Genomic DNA, 20,150 nt, shown 5'->3' with positions numbered 1-20,150 from the left:
GTACATTTTATGTAACTTTATACTTCTACTCCATTACATTTTTAGACATATATTGTACTTTTTATTCCTCTACATTTAGCTGACAGCTTTAGTTACTTTTCAGGTCAAGATTTAAAATGAAAAACATGATACATTTAAAATGATTACCCATTTTTATACATTAAACCACTTTAAAGTTTATTAGGTAGTTAAAATGAACGGAGTGGAGTCATTTCACAGTGTGGTATTACTACTTTTACTGAAGTAAAGGATCTGAACACTTCTTCCACCACTGTCTTTTTTACTTCTTTATTATTTTTTCTTTATTATATATATATATTTAATGTTTTATTTATTTATTTATTATTATTATTATTATTTTGTATTATTATTATTATTTTATTATTATTTTTTCAGCGTTTCTGCGCATGCGCGTTTTTTTCGGCTTCTGCGCATGTGCGGCCTTTCTGGACAATGCGCATGCGCAGAAGCGCAGTGGGGCCGCGCATGCGCAGAAACGCAGAAAAGAAATTAAAAATTAAAAATTAAAAGTACAATATATGTCTCAAAATGTAGTGGAGTAGAAGTATAAAGTTACATAAAATGTACATAAAAGTACCTCAAAAAAAGTCCAATACTTGAGTAAATGTACACAGTTACTTTCCACCATTGCTACCTGCCTCTTCTAACTTATACACATCAGTTAAGAGTCCTCCTTCAGAAACTGTATGAGGATTAAAGGGATATTTTGTGCATTATTATACAAAAATTGGTACAATTATTGTCAATGCCCTCCTGAGGATAACCCTTTAAGGTTTTATTGATCGGTGGCACTGTGGTGGCAGTCTAATTTCATATTTGGTACCTTGGCCACACTATAACACTTAAGGCAATGAAATGCATAGGGGTGGTATAGACTGGCCCCTGTAACGCACACACCCCGACGGCAGCATGCCCCGACACACGTGTACTGTGAGGGCCCGTTCAGTACTGCTTGTTATTTCTATTTCCCTGTTTTAATTGACTGTTTTTACTGTTTTCAATTGTGTCTTGCTGTTTACCTTGTGTTGAACTGTGCTATACAAATAAACTTGCCTTGCCTGCCTGAATTGCTAAATAGAAAAAAAAATAGTTTGTTCAAAAGTTGAAAAAACTGCACATTATAATATGTCAAAGTAAAAAAAACTACAAAAAAAAACAAAAAAAAAAACGGTCAATGTGTAGTTTGTCCAAAAAAAACAACAACAAACACCCCATAGAATACTATGTTACTAATGGTAACAGCATGTTATGTTCAAAAAGGCCAAATAAATGCCATAGTGTAGTATGTTGAAAAAGCAGCCATAGTGTAATTTCAAACATTTTTCCTAACTACAGCTAATGCTAACACTTTAGTGACTTTTAGGCAGAACCACTCACATCGTCCAGGTAGACCATGAAGGTAACGTTGCTTCCAACAGCAGCACTGAGCTCTCCATGACTGGTGGACAGACGGAGGCCTCGGGGCGGTCTGGGACGACAAGCCTGCCTCTTGGGTGAGTACACGTTCCTCCCTGTCTCCTTACAGTTATTGGACAAAACCTTACGATACCTTTGAAGCACAACATAAAAAAATAAAAAAGGTTGTGTCTTAACCATGGACGTATTAAACTTGAAACACAAACTTTGTACACTTCTTATACTGAAACTTAATACAACTACTACCAAATATTATACTATTATATTATATTTTACTACCAATAACACTAAAATTAAGTTTACCATAGCTATCCACATCCACAACAATTCTATACTTTTTAGTTCTGAGCGGCTTCCAAGTAATACCACAATTTCTCAAGTCAAATTGTACCTGCATTCTATCCTTTTTGAACCCAGAACCCAAAAAACTTTATAGTATTATCATTTCAAACTACTGAGATACTAGGAAAATGTTTAAAAATATGGCTATACTACCCTGTGATTATAATAAATGTGGTTGCATTTTACACATCTGAATGCTTCTACTCACATGATGGGTATTAAATGAAGTAGAAAAAAAATATTAAATGAGATACTTTATGGAAATCGATATTACTTTCAGGCTAATGGTATTGTTACTAGTTTCTTCATGTTTTTAATGATAGCCAGCCCTAGCAGCTGCTCAATTTCAATTTTGCAACAGCATAGAGATTTCCAGTAGTATGTATACTGCACTCTGTGAGTGCCTATACTTAATTTTCTGAGTGTGAACACACTGCATACTCAAAACCAGCTTAGCATCACTATGTATTACAGAACTAGGACACAGTCTGGGTTATTTTTTCAGCTCTACTCAGTGCCTTTCTTTCCTGAGCCATTGAGGAAGTGAACCATTATTTTCTGTTTGTGTTCGAGACAACGTGACAAACAAGCTGGAATGAAATAATATTGTTTTGTGATGGATTGAACAACGGGGGCCACTTACCCTGTGCTGTTAAGAAAGCTTTGGCTGGTGCTGCAGCTTTTAGCTGCACCATTTGGATTAAACCAAAAAGCAGGGGAACACTTCCCATTCGTCTGGCGCTCCCATCCATAATCACTGCCAAAAAAAAACACGACACTTCATAAAATGATAAACACCGCTACTCAAATAATCTAGCTTCTACAAGCTTTTGTAGTGGGGCAAATGACTCGCAGTTGGCGCTTCATGGCATATTTTAAGACCATAACTAGAGACATGATTGTCAGACAAGCAGGATCAAACAGAATTTCAGACAGATGGATAAAAGATATTTAAAATTAATTTAGTGATTCATTATTAATTGAATTCTAATAAGTCACTTGACATTATGCAAATTAAAGTACCACGATGAAAAGTTCCTAACTCCCATCTACAATTCCAAAACTATAATTAGATCCAATGAATACAGTCATATTGGTTTTCCAGTAAATGTGCAATTTCAGATGGATATTAAAGCATATGAAGTTCTGCAAACTGATGCTCATGTTTTTGATTACAAATGTCTACAAGCAGCCATAATTAAGTACAAGTGAATCAAATGTTCAAAGGAGAGGGGCTGTTTGGTAAACACGTAATGAAAGAAATTAAGGATCACTGAGGATGAAAGTCTCAGTTACAGTATGGTCCCAGTTGGCAAAGCTGAGAGATGAAGTCATTACCATTCAAAATCATAGGCTGTGCAGATGCACGGCTCTGAGGAATAGATCCTCGAATAGTCCTGGGCCAGCATGCAACGGTTGCCTGGCCTGCGCTTCATATAGATCTGTTTCTCGCCCATCACACACAGCTCTCCCTATCAAACAAAGAAAAAGATGATCACATAGTTTTCCACAAGAAAGGAACTCTGAAAGAGAAAAGAGCGTCAGGGAAAAAAGATGTTTGTTCAGGCATTAACGGAGTGTGCTGTGTTTACAGTTACGATGGGACAAACATGCATTTCTTGAAGCTGACAATAAATCAATATTGTTTAATATTCCTGTTACCTTGTTGTGCAGGTGCCATGTTTGATAATCTCCATCCATGCATCTCCGGCTGAACAGGCCCTTGTAGTCGATCTTGATCAGCTGCCACTCTGACCGGTGACTGAAGTGTCCAAAGAAACTGGAAGATATTTCACCAACATGCACATTTCAGCTGAGATCATCTTGAGATACAGATATATACATTTTTGATTGATGGTGTAACAGCAACTGCAAATCTGAAGCAGTTTATGTTGACAGTCTGGATAGGAACATCAGATGGACCTTGCTTTGTTTACAGAAAGTTTGACAATATTTCATTCCTGCTGCACTGTACGTTTGTGTCCCTGCTTACGTGATAATGTGATTGTCAGATTCTGGCTCCATTAAAACTCCGTCCACATACAGAGGTGCCAAGGAGAAACTGTGACGGTCCCATTTTTTTCCTTCGTCTAGACTGATCCTTCAGGAAAAAAAACAACAGCTGTCAAGGCATGAACATCTGTCTTTTTGTTTATCCACCCATGTTTATCTCGCTGCGGTGGCTAAATATATTGTTTTCTGTATGCATATAACATTAGAAATCACAAGCACAGACTTGAAAAACAAGGTGCAGAGAAATATGATAAAAGATTTCAGGTGATTTAGCTTTTGCCATGGTTGAAAAATGGAGCACCTCAGATTCTCCTCAACGTGAAAAATTATCTCGACACGGAGCTGAACAATAGAACAAATGTTCCTCGGCCCAGGGAAATTTTTGAAGGTGACAAAACAACAGAAAAGAGAGATATGGCTCAGGTTGTAACATTAGGAATAGATTTGAGGGGTTTCAAATCACCTTTCCTAGAGCTTAATCACTTTTGACAGGGCCGTAATGTGCAGGGACATCAAAGTAGATAGTGTTACAAAGCGCCCACAATATGAGGGACTTATGAGGGCATTCTCAGTCTCATATTTCCACCCTGCTCCACTTTTCATTTACATAAAAGCACTCAAACCATCATATCCAACCAAGAGTACAAAGCTGTAACAGACTCTCCTCTGTTGGAAATGATTCTGACAGTTCTGAAGCTGCAGTGCCGATACAATAATCATGCAAACTTGGCCCATCAGCATTTCAAAACATTAAATGTAATCATGCGCTGCATCAAAACCCCTAAAAACGAAATTATACCTCAGTAATTTCCCACTACAAGTCCAACACCTACAGTTCTCCTACCTACAGCAATTATTATGTCCGCTTTTGTTGAACAGTGACTACACCTACCATAAGTGTCGAATAGGCGTCGCTGCATGTAAGACTGCCAGCAAAGCCCCACCATTGTCGAGAAACCAAACATTGTGCTCTTCATCAAAAATCTGTATTGGTGCACATTGAAAAAAGACATTTTATCCACTCATGAAAACACATTTTTCAAATATGAACATTATATTGTGTTGGAATACAATATATATTTCAAAGTGGAAACAGACAAAGTAAATGTTGGTTGCACAATGTAATGATTATAAAATAAAGACAAGATCAGTGTTTAGATTTTTCTCCTGTAAGCCCTCTTTTAGTAAGATCTCCCAGGAATATAAAGGCTACCAGAGCAGTGGTAGCTATTGAGGGTGATACTTTTGAAGGTAATAAAATATCACAGAGGCTCAGTCATTTGAACCAAGATGGCAAAGTCTTTGTCTCCCACATTGTCAACGGTAGCTCCTAGAATCTGCATCACTGCTTACCAGAAAGCATTTTCCTAAATGACAACTCATAGAAATTGTATGAGAGTAGAATTGTTGCATTGTTCAATGTGTTCATTTTGCTGGCACATAGAAAAATTATTGTTGCTAGTTGTTTACACATACACTCACCGGCTAGTTTACCTAATGGTTCCATGTGTTGTGTTCAGAGATGGTCTCCTGCATACCCTGATTGTAATGATTTAGGTTACTGTTGCCTTTCTATCATTTCCAACCAGTCTGGCTATCCTCCTCTGGCCTCTGGCATCAACAAGGGAACTGCTGCTCACTGGAAATCTCAGTAAATCAGCAGTTTGTGAAATACACCAACAATCCATGGTTAGTTGGAGTGACTTCAATCACCTTTCTTCCCAGGTCTGATACTAGGTTTAAACTTTAGCAGGTCGTTAACGAGCAGTTGAATAGGTTTACCTAATAAACTGTCCAGTGAGTGTACATGTGGGCCCGTGAAGTGTATCAATGCAGCTCTGGAGATAGACAGCTAGCTAGTTAGTGTGTGTAATAAGCACACTATGCTGCACTGCTCCACTTCATCGTTTGGTCATTACTGCAAAGCCTTACTTCATTGAGTAGACTTGCTGCAAGTGCATTTACACAAATTCTGCTACAGTATGCATAAAAAATGGCTGCCATTCCGAGCATCCTGCTTTGTTGATTTGAATGGAAATGTTAATGCTATTCTTGTTTTATTTTTATGATGCAACTAAACAAAAAATATTTTACAAAATATTTTACTTGAGGATGTTGGAACAACATTCAAATGTCTCCTCATGTTTCTCTCAATCTGAGAGCCCTGTTGATGGAGGAGTCAAAGAAGGTAAAGAGGGAGAGGTAAAACAAGAGTGAACCTCAGACGGAAATTCAATCGATGGAGAAAGCTCCCATCCGGTACTAGAGAGGATTCCAAACCAACAATCTGTTGGCATTCTTCCTACTAGATCAGTAAGAAACAAAACCTTCCTACTTATAAATACTACCGGGTGCCTTCATCATAGCATACGGTTGAAAAGTAATCTAGTTGTCTTAGCAACATCGGTGCCAAACAGTTACCGCTTGGAAAGACTAGTGGGGGAAAAGTTGAAAAGTTGTCTGTTTCCACTTTAATGTAAACACATGCAGTGTGCAGACCCACCTGTCTCCAGCTATTTCCTGCATCAGATGTTATAAACATCCCAAGGTTAGTGGAGGACAGCTCTGTTCCGATATTCCCTGAGTACAAAAACATGAATAATTTCACTCAGTGCCTATTTACATAGCAAAGACTCCATAACACACCTATACCCACAATCACCTGATAAAATCGTTACGATTTATTTTGTGAATCTGTGCATGTCCTCATTTTCCACTGGAGGACACATTTATGACTTACTGCAACCTAATAACCTCACCCAAAAATATGAGATTTGGGAGCTGAAGTTTCAGTATCTGATTTCAATGACAGAAAGAGGGCACTGTGTGATTAGTTTTGTGTGTTTTTGTGGATGTGCTGCTAGAATGCATTTATCTGAAAAAGTAATCTGATCAGTTTAATCTATAAATCAAATGCATTTCCTTTAGGTAACACTACCTGTAGCCACAATGATTCCCGGCACAGACTTTTTGCTGGTGATGGGTCCAGATGTGTAGGGATTCTCCGACATCTCCAGATGAAGATGCAGTGAACAAAATGGCTGTCAACAAAAAACGGATTTCAATGGAGTACAGGTTGAGACAATATGTATCAGACGGATCTTCAGAGAAGCAATTATAATTAGCTTTGCCTTCAAACCATGCTTCCCGTTGAGAGGAAAGTGCTAACATTTTCAGATACCATTTATAAAACAAAGATACTTTGTTCCTCTCATCTCCTCTGCCTGGAAAAAAAGAAGCAGAAAATGGCTGAGAGGACACAGAGGGCATTTGAATTGTTTCATTCTAAAGCAAACAAGGCATGTAATTAAAATTCCCCAAGATGCACTGATAAAACTGGCAAAATTGATTCAAATCATTTTCACTCATCTCTCAGACTAAAGCACACTGAAAAACATCAATAAGGCTTTTCAAACAGCAGAGGTTGGAGAGGGGTCAAAAAGAGAAGAAGAGCATAATGGTCATCAGTTTGCCGCAGAAAAATTCCCTAACCTGCTATTAAATGAACAATTTACATTATTTGAAACGGGCTCTATAGGACATAGTGACTGAATTAGATGGATGTCACACCTGCTGAATAACAACACGGTCGCATAATGTAATTCAGTGTAATCTAACATTCATTAGTCCAGAGTGACTACAGGTAGTAAATTGAAATCACAGAGGTTAATGGAAAGTCTGGACCCCTGAAACTATACACCCTGACACCCTGCCTTACACTGATAATAAGAATATTCCAGCTGAGCATCTCCCCGGCCATTTAGGAGGCTGATGCTGAAGCTGGCACTCCGCCCTGAGCCAATATGGCTCTGAATCAAAAGAACATCCAAAGCACAGCTGATGAGGTTGAAACATTTGATGAATGATATATGTCATAAGCTTCATTTCACATGAATAAGGGCGCTCATTCACTCGTGCCCAAAGGCTCAAGCTCACCAGAATGCAATGAAGGTTATTTCCAGCCACATCAGCGACAGGAGCTGCCAGCAGGGCCCATGTTTGTCCCTTGTTGTAGGTGATGAAAGTCTTGATGTGAGTGTCCACCAGTTTGTTGGCAAGATACATGCCATTAATCCCCTCAACCTAAGAAGGGAAACAGCAATGATGTGTTTATTATCCAAGATACTTTCAGGATGTCATATTGATGACGCTTTAAAAAGAAAAGTACCTGTATGTATGTATGTGTATATAAATATATATTCTCATTAGCAACATATTTAATTATTTATTTTTAGTCTTATTTTTTATTAAGCTATTTTATTTTATTAATTACTTTTTAAATTAATTAATTAATTATTAACTTATTATATTTTTTCCTTTTTTGTATGCGGGTTGGATATGCTCTGTTTCATCTCCCATAAAGTTGTAATAAAATATTTTTTACCTCTTTCCATGAAATGATTTATGAGTGATTTATTACAGACAGATCAACTGTATATCTTCTCAAAACTTCAATCAATCAAAACAATATCACAATTAAAATGAAACCTCAGTTAACTGAGGATTGTGTCTGAAAACAAAATTATTCCAACTTTATGGGCGAACGTCTATTATGTTGTTGGCTATGTTGTCTAAAAAAATATATAATATAACAAAAAAAGGACCTTTCAAAAGTAATGGAGTAGAATAAAGCAGCATCACATGAGCATGATAAAATACCTAAAATTGTTCTTAGTACAGTATTTGGATACATAGTTACATTGCACCACTTCTTTATAGCTTTTTTAGTGTGCAGATGTGCAGTTTTTCTTTGTTTTGTATAAATGTATGAATGATAAACAAATGAATAAAAAAAAAAAAAGAAAAAAAAAATATATATATATGTCTTAGCATGTTATACTAATACATTTTATAAAAAAAACAACTCAATCAGTTATGGGGGAAAATAATTACCAGCTTAACTGATAATGAAAATAATTAGTAGTTGCTGTCCTACTTTAATTACAATCATAGGTAGTAATGTGTTTTACTATAGGAGAAATAACTGGAAGGGACATAAGTGGTGCAGTGATAGCAGCAGCCCATTACCAAGACTAACTACACACCTTATAAAAGTCAACCAGGAGGTTACCGGCGGGTCCTCTGCTGGTTCTCAGGTTCTCTAATGAAAGAGTAAAGTAGACTCCGGGGGAGTCTGAGATGTACAGGCTGTAAGTATTGTTCTGATTCCACTCCTGGACTGCAGCAAATACCTGCTTCTCGTCTGTGCTGATAATATGCATGTCCTGTAAGAGGGAGTTGGTGACAGAAAAAGAAAAAGACAGAAAGAGAGAATGAGTGAGAAGGACAAGTGAGAGAAAAATACCATAGTAATGAGCAGCTTTTTTTTTTTTTTTTTTTTTTTTTTACAAATTTGGGCCTGCAACTGAAATTTGCAGTCCTGTGGTGGAAATGTCTCTCATTCTGTCTATGCACAAATGTGGATTTTTTCAAATTCAAATTATTTTTTTACAGTTTGTTGAACTGACTTCAAATTGAGTTTTCCCTCTCATAGTATAACTGATTTTGTGCACATGGGACTGCTGGTTTTGGAAAAGACTCCATTATATTTTAAGCACATTAGTCCATGTTCCCAAAGACAAAAAAAGCCTTTTCACACCAAGCACAGATATTCCATCTGAAAAATCTGCATAAAATTTATAAAAAATGATTTCATGGGTTTTTATGAATGCTTGCACACCGCTGCGGGGGAAAGTATTCGGACAAACCTTGAATTTCAGCGGATTTCCAACTGCAGAAACATATGCATGACTTATTACAAAACCAAAAGCTTTGGCCCTGAACGTGGCTTCAGCAGCCTCTATGAACATTATGGCAGAGGCGAAGAGAAGGAAGAGGATATTGACGGAGGAAAATAAGAAAAGAAAAGGAGAGATTGACCGAGCAAGAGGCTGCCAGCCAAGAGACAATCAGGGAGTGACTCTTAGAGAATTGCATGAAATAAAAGGCTGCAGATAGAAGCTAAACTGGACTTCTTGCTGTAAGTCTAGTGAGTAATATTAGCTTCTCTGACCAAATATAACATTAGCAAGTGCATATCAGCTACACTGCCATCCTCAGTGTATCCCAGCTGCCAGTGATCTCAAGCCCTCTGTTGTTACTTCTCTGTTTGCAGAAAAATTGCACCTGACCCAGTGTGCATCATTTCCATTATGATAATTTGTATGCAGATTTTCTGTATTCCGGCACCAAATTTTCACATCACACTGGTGAGAAACTTCTTTAAATATCGTATAATTGTTTTTTAAAAGCTACAAGAAGCACAATCAAGTATTTTGTAAGTAATAATACAGTATGTATTATTATATACACTGTAACATACACTGTATTGTATGTTGTAATACAGTGTAAAAAATATTTCATATGGAGAACATTTAATAAACACAATTTCTGTTATTTAATAAAATCCTGTAGTGACTAAAAGTGTGATCTTTCAAGATCTAAAAATGTCAAAGTTGTACTGTCTAAACCAAATTTCAGGACTCTAGACCAGAGAAAATGTTGGTTAGTAAATACAGTCCCTAGGCACAAGTGGGTGAAATCAGTGTGCCATTTTTCCACATAATAACAGTTGTACGACTTGTATACTACAAATAACAATAATCGTGTTTCTCCATGTTAGTACATATTTTATTTATTTACAGTTATTTGGTCTCTTTGTTGCTTACCTTTGGCAGACAGTATTTCGGTAATTTCATCTGCTTGAAGGATTCTCTCATGTAGGAGACAAAGTAGCTGGCGCGTCCTGACTTGGTTACCTTTGCATTGAAGTCAAAGAAAGAAGCTTTGTCATTCTTTAAATAGACCACATATACATATTTCAGTGCCGCTTCACCTAACACCTTGTTTTTCTCTATTTTAGGTCAGCGACTCTTTTATTTGCATTTTGATTGATGCCGTAAGGTTTTCATGCACTCAGAAAGACTATGTAGACTGTCCGGGAAATGAAAATACAGAGCAGAAAGAGAGGTTGTTTTCCAAATGTGAAACGGGGACATGAAGCTAAAACGTCTCGTAAAGGAGGTGTTTAAATCTGCAACACATGACTGACTTGATAAAACGCTTGCAATTTTACTCGACAGTGTTGAAAAGCAGACTAAAATTACAAGCACAACAGAAATTATTATCATTATCTCAATTAGTCTAAAGCTAAGAGGCACTGAAAATTGTGTTGGCTTTATCTACAGTGCGCCTTGAAGATCTTAATGCACTACCACTTTGCTGTCCACTTACAGGCAGGGCAACGCTACTTGATTGCTTATTTTCTAATCAACTAGAAGGATGGTGTTTGTCCCCCAACACACTACATTAGGGCTCTAATGGAATAATCTATCGAAAATCAATGAGCTGCATTTTCCCAGGCCACATTTTTGAGGATGTTGCACTTGGCTGTTCCTTCTCTCCCAGGAGACTTTGGAGGTGTTGAAGACTGCTTATTTCGTTGTAGCCCAATCGATAACCTCATTACTCTTTGTCAAGTTAAATCCAACTGCCCCGAGCAATGAAAGTCACAAGAAAGTCATCTGTGCCACCACGGCGCCGCTCAGACACTCTCTGTGTCCAGTTATTTTCACCAGACATCTTCCTCGTGTCTGCCTCTGCCTTGACGGTCAATCTCATCTCAGCTAAATGCAATTTGGGCATTTTATTGAATCACCATTTCTGAATCACGCTGTGATATATTTTTTTCATATATTTTCATTCTTATGTTGGAGCCATTCCAATCAAGTCTGTGGATTAAGTGTGTTGAAAGTGAAAGTGGGTCACCGCTAAAGTATTGCTGCAACAACATCATATCATATCAAAAGATTAAATCTGTGGATAAATAAATTAAAATAGGAACAGCAAACATTTCCGGGCGTTTATTCAAAATGGGAAGAGTGCAGAGTGAAACATTGAGCCCTAGAAAACTACAATCATGTGATTTTTATTTTCCTAGAACTTAGCTGGAGTCTAACTGGATGACCAAATGCATGAAGGCTGACCAGCAGAGAGAAAATTACTTAGCTGTGGATGGAAATCAATGACAGCGGAGGGCATTTGAAAATTAAATTTCTAATAATGACCCTGACTGCTGCTGTCTAATTGGAGTCAAAGTCAGAGCGAATAGTAATAAGGACACCAACCTGTCTACTCACAGTTCCTCTGCCATGTAATGTCAGCTAGCGAACACATTTTTCAGGCATGGCGTATGTCTGTGTGTAAACTCAAACACTCATTGTGCCTTCACATGAGCGAGACAAAACATAATCAAAACACACATTGTGCAAGTGGGGAACAGGTGTGTTTAGGAAAGCCATTATGTGGGTTTTGATGGAAAAGCATGACGCACAAGAGACCAAAATAAAACCAAAGAAAACAAGAAAATCATAATTCACAAAGACAGAAGCCTTTGCATGAAGAGAAAAAAGTAATCTACTATTAGCAAACCTGTGTGAAAACATATTCATCCTGCACAACCAGTGAGTTGGTGTCAACGTGTCCAGGAAAGAGGTACAGTCTGTTGCCTTCCGTGCATCGCTGGGCTCTGCACTTCACGTACTGAGCGCCTGGAGAGAGGCGAAAGGAAATCAATCAGAAGTAAATTACAACCATTTACACCTTTAAGCTGCACTTTGTATTCACTGGAGCTGCTATACAGTGTGCATACGCTAAACATACTCTAAGTTCACTGTGTTGAAACAACTTTAAGCTTAGCTAACTTCAGAAATAATAAGGAAAGTATTCAACAGCTACATTGGACAGTGGTCCTTTGCAATGCAAATGAGCTGAGATTGAGGACATGCAGTACTCGTCATGTCACACTACAAAAAAAGTTTAAGATGTTTTCATATGAGACAAGAAGAGTTTGTATGCTAATTCAGAAACAGATTTTCTCACCACAGGAGGATTTTTTTTTTTTTGCAAATGCAGGAAACCCTTATAATTGCTTTGACAGAATATGCCATGCTGTTTAGAAGGGGGTGAGTTGAGGTTTTGTCTATGGGACACAGGGGATAGATTAAAGAGAAGAAACATCCATCAACCCACTAAAACTCTCCGTTTTTGTCAGAAGGCACCTATTCTGCTTTACTAGACTTCGGGGACCAATCTGAACAACAGAACGGGTCTCATCTTCCTCGTGACCTCGCTCTAAATGAGATCCAAAGGGGTCCTGTGGGTCTTGCTACTGCGGTGGAGTGGAGTGCAGCACTCACGGCCTTTCGCGATGCGCGTCTCGATGTGGACCACATCTGATTCTCTGTCCAGCCCCATTACCGCCCTTGAACCGAGCGCGAGGAGGAGAAGATAGAGAGGAGCAGGAAAAAAGTGGAGATGGGGAAGAAAAGGGAAAATGAGAATGAGATAAAAGAGGGGGAGGTATCAGGCTGAGTGTCACAGCTGAAGATAGACTACACTGAAGCTGGCTCTTGACTTTCTGTGGGCTCTAATAGGGATTTGGTTTGTTTCTCATTATGTTGCCACTTCACATGGCACTGAACCAACTTGTGTATTGTAACTATTAGTTGAAGCACACATAATTTACAAATGAGCATGTAAAGACCAAAGTGGGACCCATTAGCGGCAACATTATCTTTTAATAGACTACAGAAGGGGTTTGAGACTGTGGGCCTACCATCACAAGGTTTGAGAAATGTGCCTCCTTACCCCAACCATAGTATACTTACTTTCAGAGTTCCCACAGTCATGGAAAAGTCATGGAATTTCAAAATCTCATTTTGGAGGACTGGAAAGGTAGTTGAACTAGTTTAATCCTCTTTAGCTCAAATATGCTAAGTGTGATGTTTTTTCTGTGTGTTCGGCCACTCTTTGAGTTGACAATGCATTAAGAATAAATGTAGCTGAGGCTTAAAATAAATGTTGTTTTATAAGCTTAAGCCTATCTGCTTATTTTGACATTTTGATTTCCAGAACTGCATCTTTCAGTGATGCAAATTTTATTATAAGTCCTTCAAAAGTCATAGAGAAGTTTTAAAATTTCATCCAGGGAAATGTGTGGAAGCCATTTTGTAATTGATTTGAACTTAATTTATGGGCTTAATAGGTGGCTAACATGTTGAAAAACAGCTTGTCAAGATATTTATCATTATCTGTATTGACTTACATTCTTATCTTGTTCTTTCTTTAGTTTAACTCTCAACTAATTGTATGTTACAACCACAACATATGATTCCTGAGAGCCCCGAGAGTGCGGTCTAATAGAGATCTATTTTGCCTGTCTGATCTTATTGTTTTGTCACTATGGTTTGTCACTAACCATAGAACAAAATGTTGGCAATTTTTTGTTTAGGAAGCTCAATTTTTATTTCACCATAGTCCCATGCTCATTAAAGAAAAGTCTTTTCCAGAGAGCTTCCAGAGATCCAGGGGGGCCTAAACAGCTGCTTTTATTACCTAATTTGTTATGGCCGGCTCTGTGGACATTCCTGTTCTGTGAAATCTGTGGAAAGATGTTTTTATCTCCTGTAAATCAGTCACTGTAGAATCTGCGCCACCAGCGGCGATTAATCTCAATTCACCAAAGCATTAACACGGGAAACAACAGACATCAGCTATTCCCTGAAATATCTACCATAGCAAATGTGTGTTGTTATAAAATTGTAGGTGGCTGCGGTAACATTTTGAAAAACAACTATTTGACATAATGTGCATGAAGAAATGGCTTTCAGCAGCACAAATAATGCATTGTTTCAGGTGTCGCTATACCTGCTGCGCTGCTCTTATTTATCTAACGTCTCGCTGTTCATGCATGTGGAGAGGATGTCCTCCAACCAATGTCCTTTCTTTCACAGCTAATACCACTCTTGGATTTGACACGTACCATGACAAACAGGGATAAACGGGCTCACATCATTATTCACCGCCTTGTGCACAAGCAGTCGAGATTACTAACTGACAGCGACAACAAAAACAGCATGTCATGTTTGTGCTATGGGAAAAAGAATCACAATATTCCTACGGGTCTACGTGACATGGATTTAATCAGTTTTGTGCTTGACTGCCAACGGGGAGATGTGTTTTTGACAAGAGGTCACTGGGTCCTTGTGGCAGCATAGGGTCATGAACACTATCATTATGCAAATTAAAATCAATGGCTGTACAAAAATAGGATCCACATAATCATACCAGTAGAATCGTCCTGGCATCACGTGGTCATGAACAAGCTGCCACTTCCTCCCAAAGTCCATTGAACTGTACAGCTGCAAGATAAAATGAGTCCGATCTTTATCACACTTTAAAAGTTTCAGGAGGGAGATATTGTAAATGAGCAACACAGCTATCATCTCACCAGCAGGGATTTCACATTTGAAAAAAATATGTAATAACAGGATTCAGCAGCATGTATGATGTTCATTGTGGATTCACTCAGAAGCTACCTTGCTGTCATGACTGTAAGCCAGCATCCAGTTCTCCTGTGCAGGGTGGAAGAGCAGGCTCAGGATATTGAAGTTAATGGGATGCTTCTCAAAGCTTGCCCCTTCATCTGAACTGATGAGAACAGCGCTCTCTACCTCTGGGTCGCTAAGCATCATTATCTAAAGTACAGAGGGCCAGACGAGGGATATGGCATTAGAAGAGGGAGAGAGAGACGGAGATACTGTCATTTGGCAGCAATTTGAAGAAAAAAAAAACTGTAATTTGATGTCAGGACTGGGCTTGGGAGAGATCAGACAGAGAGATAAAAGCAACAGGGAAATGCTGACCTTCTGTTTGTTGGTAGGGCAGACGTACAGGTAACTCAAAACTGTCCTTGAGCCCACTTTGTCGTTGAGTTTGGTGTAGGTGCTTCCATAATCAGAGGACCTGGACACACACACACACACACACAAACATGTTGTATGTTGGATGAAAAAATCCATTAGAGACCTGCCTGAGACAGATTTTAAAGCACCATACCAGTGGTTTGGCATGTTTTAGCCCATTAACTGCAAATCAGTTATCCTTCGCGTGACTGCATCTCCAAAGCATACCGTACATTTTCAGATTGATTTTCTACCTCTCAGGCAGCCTTTTGCTTTATGGAATGAAAATCAACTTGCAGGGAGACTAGCTTCATGCTAATGTGTTATTTTTTGTTTTTGTTGCTTTATGAAGCACTTTGATGCAATCCTGCAAGAAATGTGCCCTACTGAAAAAAGTGTACAGTCATTACTCCACTACAGTGGGTACTAAAATCATAAAAAAAAAAGGACTAAATTGGAAGAAATAACACAGAAAAGAGCACTTACTAATGGAAGACTCTGCTCTTTATTCAAGCAACATGTTTGAGCACAGGGTGGCGGACGAATAAAAAGCAGAGCTTTCAAGTGGTCAGTTAGTGTTGCAGAGATATGTTTTATAGACTGAGATATAGTGTACAAACAAACTGATAAATGAATAACTGTTGAAGGAACCCTGTGGAGTTTTTGACCACAAGTAAGACATGTTTTGATGGTTTTGTACCCATTTTGTTTGTATCTTGTGCTCTGCTTGGAGTTCTGATATTTTTTAGTGGAAAGTATCTAAAGTCTGCTTAAAATGTTGCTGGATGTCGCAAGATAATGTCACAAAACTAATCAGTGGCGGAGGAAGTATTCAGTTTCCTTACTGAAGTAAAAGCACAGTGTGCACTACAAGTAAAAGTCCTGCATTCAAAACTTACCAGCATCAATACTATCAAAAGTAATATAGCTTTTTATGCAGAATGTCCTCACTCAGATTGTTGTATATTCGAAATATATTATTGTATTATTATTTTTGCTACATTTGTGTGACCGGCATTTTACTGTTACCAGGCCAGGGCTTGTTTTAACTACCTAATATACTGTTATATGGTTGAATTTATAAAAATGTGTAATCATTTTAAATTTATCATGTTTTTCATGTTAAATTTCCACCTCTTAGCTTAATGTAGTGGAGTAAAAAGTACAACATTTGCCTCTAAATATAGTGGAATAGAATTATAAAGTTATATAAATGGAAATACTCAGGGAAAAGTACCTCAAAACTGTACTTAAGAACTTTAATTCAAATGTACAACGCTTTGGATAAAAGCTAAATTACATTGTAAAATTGTAGAGTAAATGTACTTAGTTATATTCTGCCATTGAATCTAATTTGAATATTGCATGTCATTATGCAAATATATAACTGCTATCAACTCATCAGTATGAATCTCAGCAGTCATCCAGATCGTGGAGAAGGTGAAAAAATGTTCCAAACTGTGTGCACTTCCATATGATGTTGTGAACCATAGACTGTATATAAAGACGTATATAAAGCAGCATTAGTGATCATTTAGGCCATGGTGAACGGTGGAAAGAAATGTCGTTGGTATCCACAGTGATATGTTTTGCGTTAGTAATGCAAATAAACACAATGGTCAAACTTGTGCAAGGCAAAAATTCATATGATCCGTGACTCAACAGGGTAACTTTAGCAAATCGATTTATGGAGAAAACCATTGAGCATTGGTGCACAGGAGATACTCTGAAAACTCCCCTTTACCATTGCATTAAAAGGATGCCGCATTCACATTTTCTTTTGACAACCAACAAGAAAATATAGATATCAGGAGAAGCAGAATGCCAGGTTGGTAGCTCTCTGCATTGAAAAGGTTGACATAATCATTAGGCTTTTTGCATTTGCATCTAAAATACCATTCAGCAAAATATAGCTTTGACAAACTCATTATGCGGACTAAATATTCACTTTACATGTGTCAAGCAAGTGTTTGGTGGCTGGATTTCATGCGACACTGACATGTAATGAAAGAGGCTGCTTGCAAGATAAGAAATCAATTTATGAACCCCATGTATGCTTTGGAAAATGCTCAGCAGTAATGTAAGTGTAGACAGTCAATACAATCTGCAGTAAAAGGACTGAAACATCCAACAGGAGCATAGTCCTTGATTACTAAAACATTTTGAGTGATGAACACATTGTTATCTTCCAGTAGATAAGCCATTATTCTGCTTTTATGTTAGTAGATGTTTGTACACTGAAGACAGGGAGGAAGGGATTTTAGGACTTTAGCAGTAGTGAAATCCTTTCATGACATTTTTTTTAAATCTTAAATGTGTGTCCCTTTGTTCTCTCTGTTTTCAACTGACTTAGATATTTTGTTTCTTTTCAGCAGGAAAAGTATGTTACTTGTGCAACAAATTAGCACTGACAAATACAGGTGTTAAGGGGACAGTTCACCCCAAAAATCTTTTTTAAAACTATCTTACCGGTAGTGATATTTATAAATCTGGATTGTTTTGCTGTGGGTTACCAAGAGTAGGAGATATCTGCCGTAGAGATGGAGCAGCATGGCTTGGAAATTGTGTCACAAAATGTGCTGTGTGTGTGTGTGAAAAGAGATCTGACACAAACTATATGTGTTCATGAAGGGTTGGGCCTGACATAGCACTAGTAGAAACTATTTTCTTTCTACCTGCATGGACGAGAGGCCAATGTTTGACAGCGTGAGATATAAACATTAATGTCGTCTTTCTCAGCTGAGCTAGTGGTGCGAAGTGAGCTACCAGTATAAGTTAGTTATAAATGAACCTCTACAAGCAAGCTTCTAGTTTATAAGAAGTTGCATGCTTCCTTCTGCACCGTTACCGCTGGTAGGTAGAAATGTAAAAAGTTCCTACATTAAACTGCTCACAACAAGGTCTGTGGATTATCTTGAGTAACCCGGTCATGACTTCTGGAAAGAGACGTAACATTTAAATACATTTATGTCACTTTAAGCAGACATCTCCACAGCTGATATCTCCAATACCAAAACAATCGAGACTGATAAACAGCAAGTGTGCTTTGAATTGGAGGTGTACTTTCCTTTTCAAAAACTCATAAAAGGAATCAGATATTTTCTAATTAAATGCCCTGTGTATAAATTAAATACGTTATTTATGTCTGTCGCAACATGCATAGTATACTTGCTCTTCACGGAACTCCCTGTTCTTTACAAGTCCATGCATGACAAGGGTAAATGTGTTTGTCACCCCAATCTTCATATTTCTCCTCACCACAAACAGCCAATCCACTCTCTCAGTTCTACCTGAGTGGCTCCAAATGTAATTTCACTGCATAATTGGATAGATACCCAGTGTCTGCTATCATTGTCTGTGCATTAATCTGAATCGTCCCATTTGCTGTTGACATTGTTTACAAAGACTTACCTCTCAACACATTTGTATTTGTAACTAAGTACTCTTTTCAGTTGGCATATCTGCCTTTGTGGCTGTGCAAGACAGCCTCTTAAACGACGTTATTACATCTTAAAGTTTTTGAGCAGAAAGGTTTAGCCATGCAACACAAAGGGACTTAATGTATGTTTAGATAGCTTCTGCAAGTCGCACATTGATCTGCACATTGCATTCTGCCACCAACAGTGGCCCGCAGCTGTAGTCATAAATCATTTATTGTTTTATCACAGAAATCATTTACTCCCGTTTCTTTTCATAACATTCAAATCTCTGCTTTTCTAATACCCCTACTAAGAGCCTTCGTGCATCCCCGGAGGTACACTCTAATTTACTCGTGGTGCCATTGTTAAGCAGACACCTTGATGATGGAAGACCTCCTGTACACAATATGGGATTTCAAAACGTGTCAAGTCGGGTGTAAATCTTAGCTGCGCCTCTGGTGAAACAGATATTAATTTGAAACTCTATGCTTGGCGGACTGATGGTGTCTTTTCACGTGTATTTCAGAATGAAATGAGTTCTCTGCAGGCTATGGCAGAGGTGACAAAAAAGCCATATCAGAGTCTGGATTGGCCTCTGTGGTATAATCCTTAATGAATTCCATTCTTATTTACGATCTGACAGGGCACTGTAACTCACCTCTCAACACATGCTGAATGGAATTACTACAGCTATACAGTAGCAATTGCATGTCAATTGCATCTGGAACAAAAGGTTACAGATGACAATCAATCAGAAAAATCCATCAGGAAGTTTCTAGGTCAGAGGAGAAGACACACAAACATAAAAATAAGTCTTCCGGTTTATCTTCAAAAATACCCTTTCAAAAAGTTTCTCTGCTCCTGATGGACAGAAAATAGATTGGGCCTTTTCTAAAAGGTTGTTTCTCAGTTGTTATTTATGGGACTGAAGGAAGCAAAGAGGAGGATGCTTCATCCTGAACTACTTCAGATTGCTTTATTAAAACATACTTCATATTGGCTCCCAGTGTAACTTGATTTTTCATATCCTAGCAAGTGGGAACACTATAAATCACACTTACACTACTAGACCCTCTATGAATATATTATCCTTATTGTTTTTATGGCTTTTGCATTTTTATAAAATCCCTGCAATGATGCCGTAACCTTTCTGTTCAGATGGGAAAGGAAAAATAGCCATGATTAAACACAAACT

At 38.0% G+C, this 20,150-nt stretch overlaps 1 protein-coding gene across 1 annotated transcript in view; it reads right to left on the bottom strand.

Annotated features, from left to right (window-relative positions):
* sorcs3b (sortilin related VPS10 domain containing receptor 3b) overlaps positions 1-20,150 on the bottom strand; it is a 52,698-nt gene that overhangs the window by 11,773 nt on the left and 20,775 nt on the right. The window contains exons 3-18 of the mRNA XM_059359346.1: positions 15,498-15,597; positions 15,171-15,329; positions 14,920-14,993; positions 12,990-13,054; positions 12,223-12,341; positions 10,461-10,550; positions 8,838-9,017; positions 7,729-7,875; positions 6,731-6,833; positions 6,296-6,372; positions 4,685-4,776; positions 3,773-3,880; positions 3,442-3,559; positions 3,118-3,251; positions 2,423-2,536; positions 1,399-1,570 (exon numbers count right to left, since the gene is read on the bottom strand). Coding sequence (XP_059215329.1) covers positions 1,399-1,570; positions 2,423-2,536; positions 3,118-3,251; positions 3,442-3,559; positions 3,773-3,880; positions 4,685-4,776; positions 6,296-6,372; positions 6,731-6,833; positions 7,729-7,875; positions 8,838-9,017; positions 10,461-10,550; positions 12,223-12,341; positions 12,990-13,054; positions 14,920-14,993; positions 15,171-15,329; positions 15,498-15,597 — 1,852 coding nt within the window. The remainder of the gene's footprint in view (positions 1-1,398; positions 1,571-2,422; positions 2,537-3,117; positions 3,252-3,441; positions 3,560-3,772; positions 3,881-4,684; positions 4,777-6,295; positions 6,373-6,730; positions 6,834-7,728; positions 7,876-8,837; positions 9,018-10,460; positions 10,551-12,222; positions 12,342-12,989; positions 13,055-14,919; positions 14,994-15,170; positions 15,330-15,497; positions 15,598-20,150) is intronic.

This window comes from Centropristis striata, chromosome 20 (genome assembly GCF_030273125.1).
Source record: "Centropristis striata isolate RG_2023a ecotype Rhode Island chromosome 20, C.striata_1.0, whole genome shotgun sequence".
Lineage (NCBI taxonomy): Eukaryota > Metazoa > Chordata > Actinopteri > Perciformes > Serranidae > Centropristis > Centropristis striata.
Note: the sequence above shows the minus strand (reverse complement) of the source record. Positions and strands in the feature narration are given on the sequence as shown.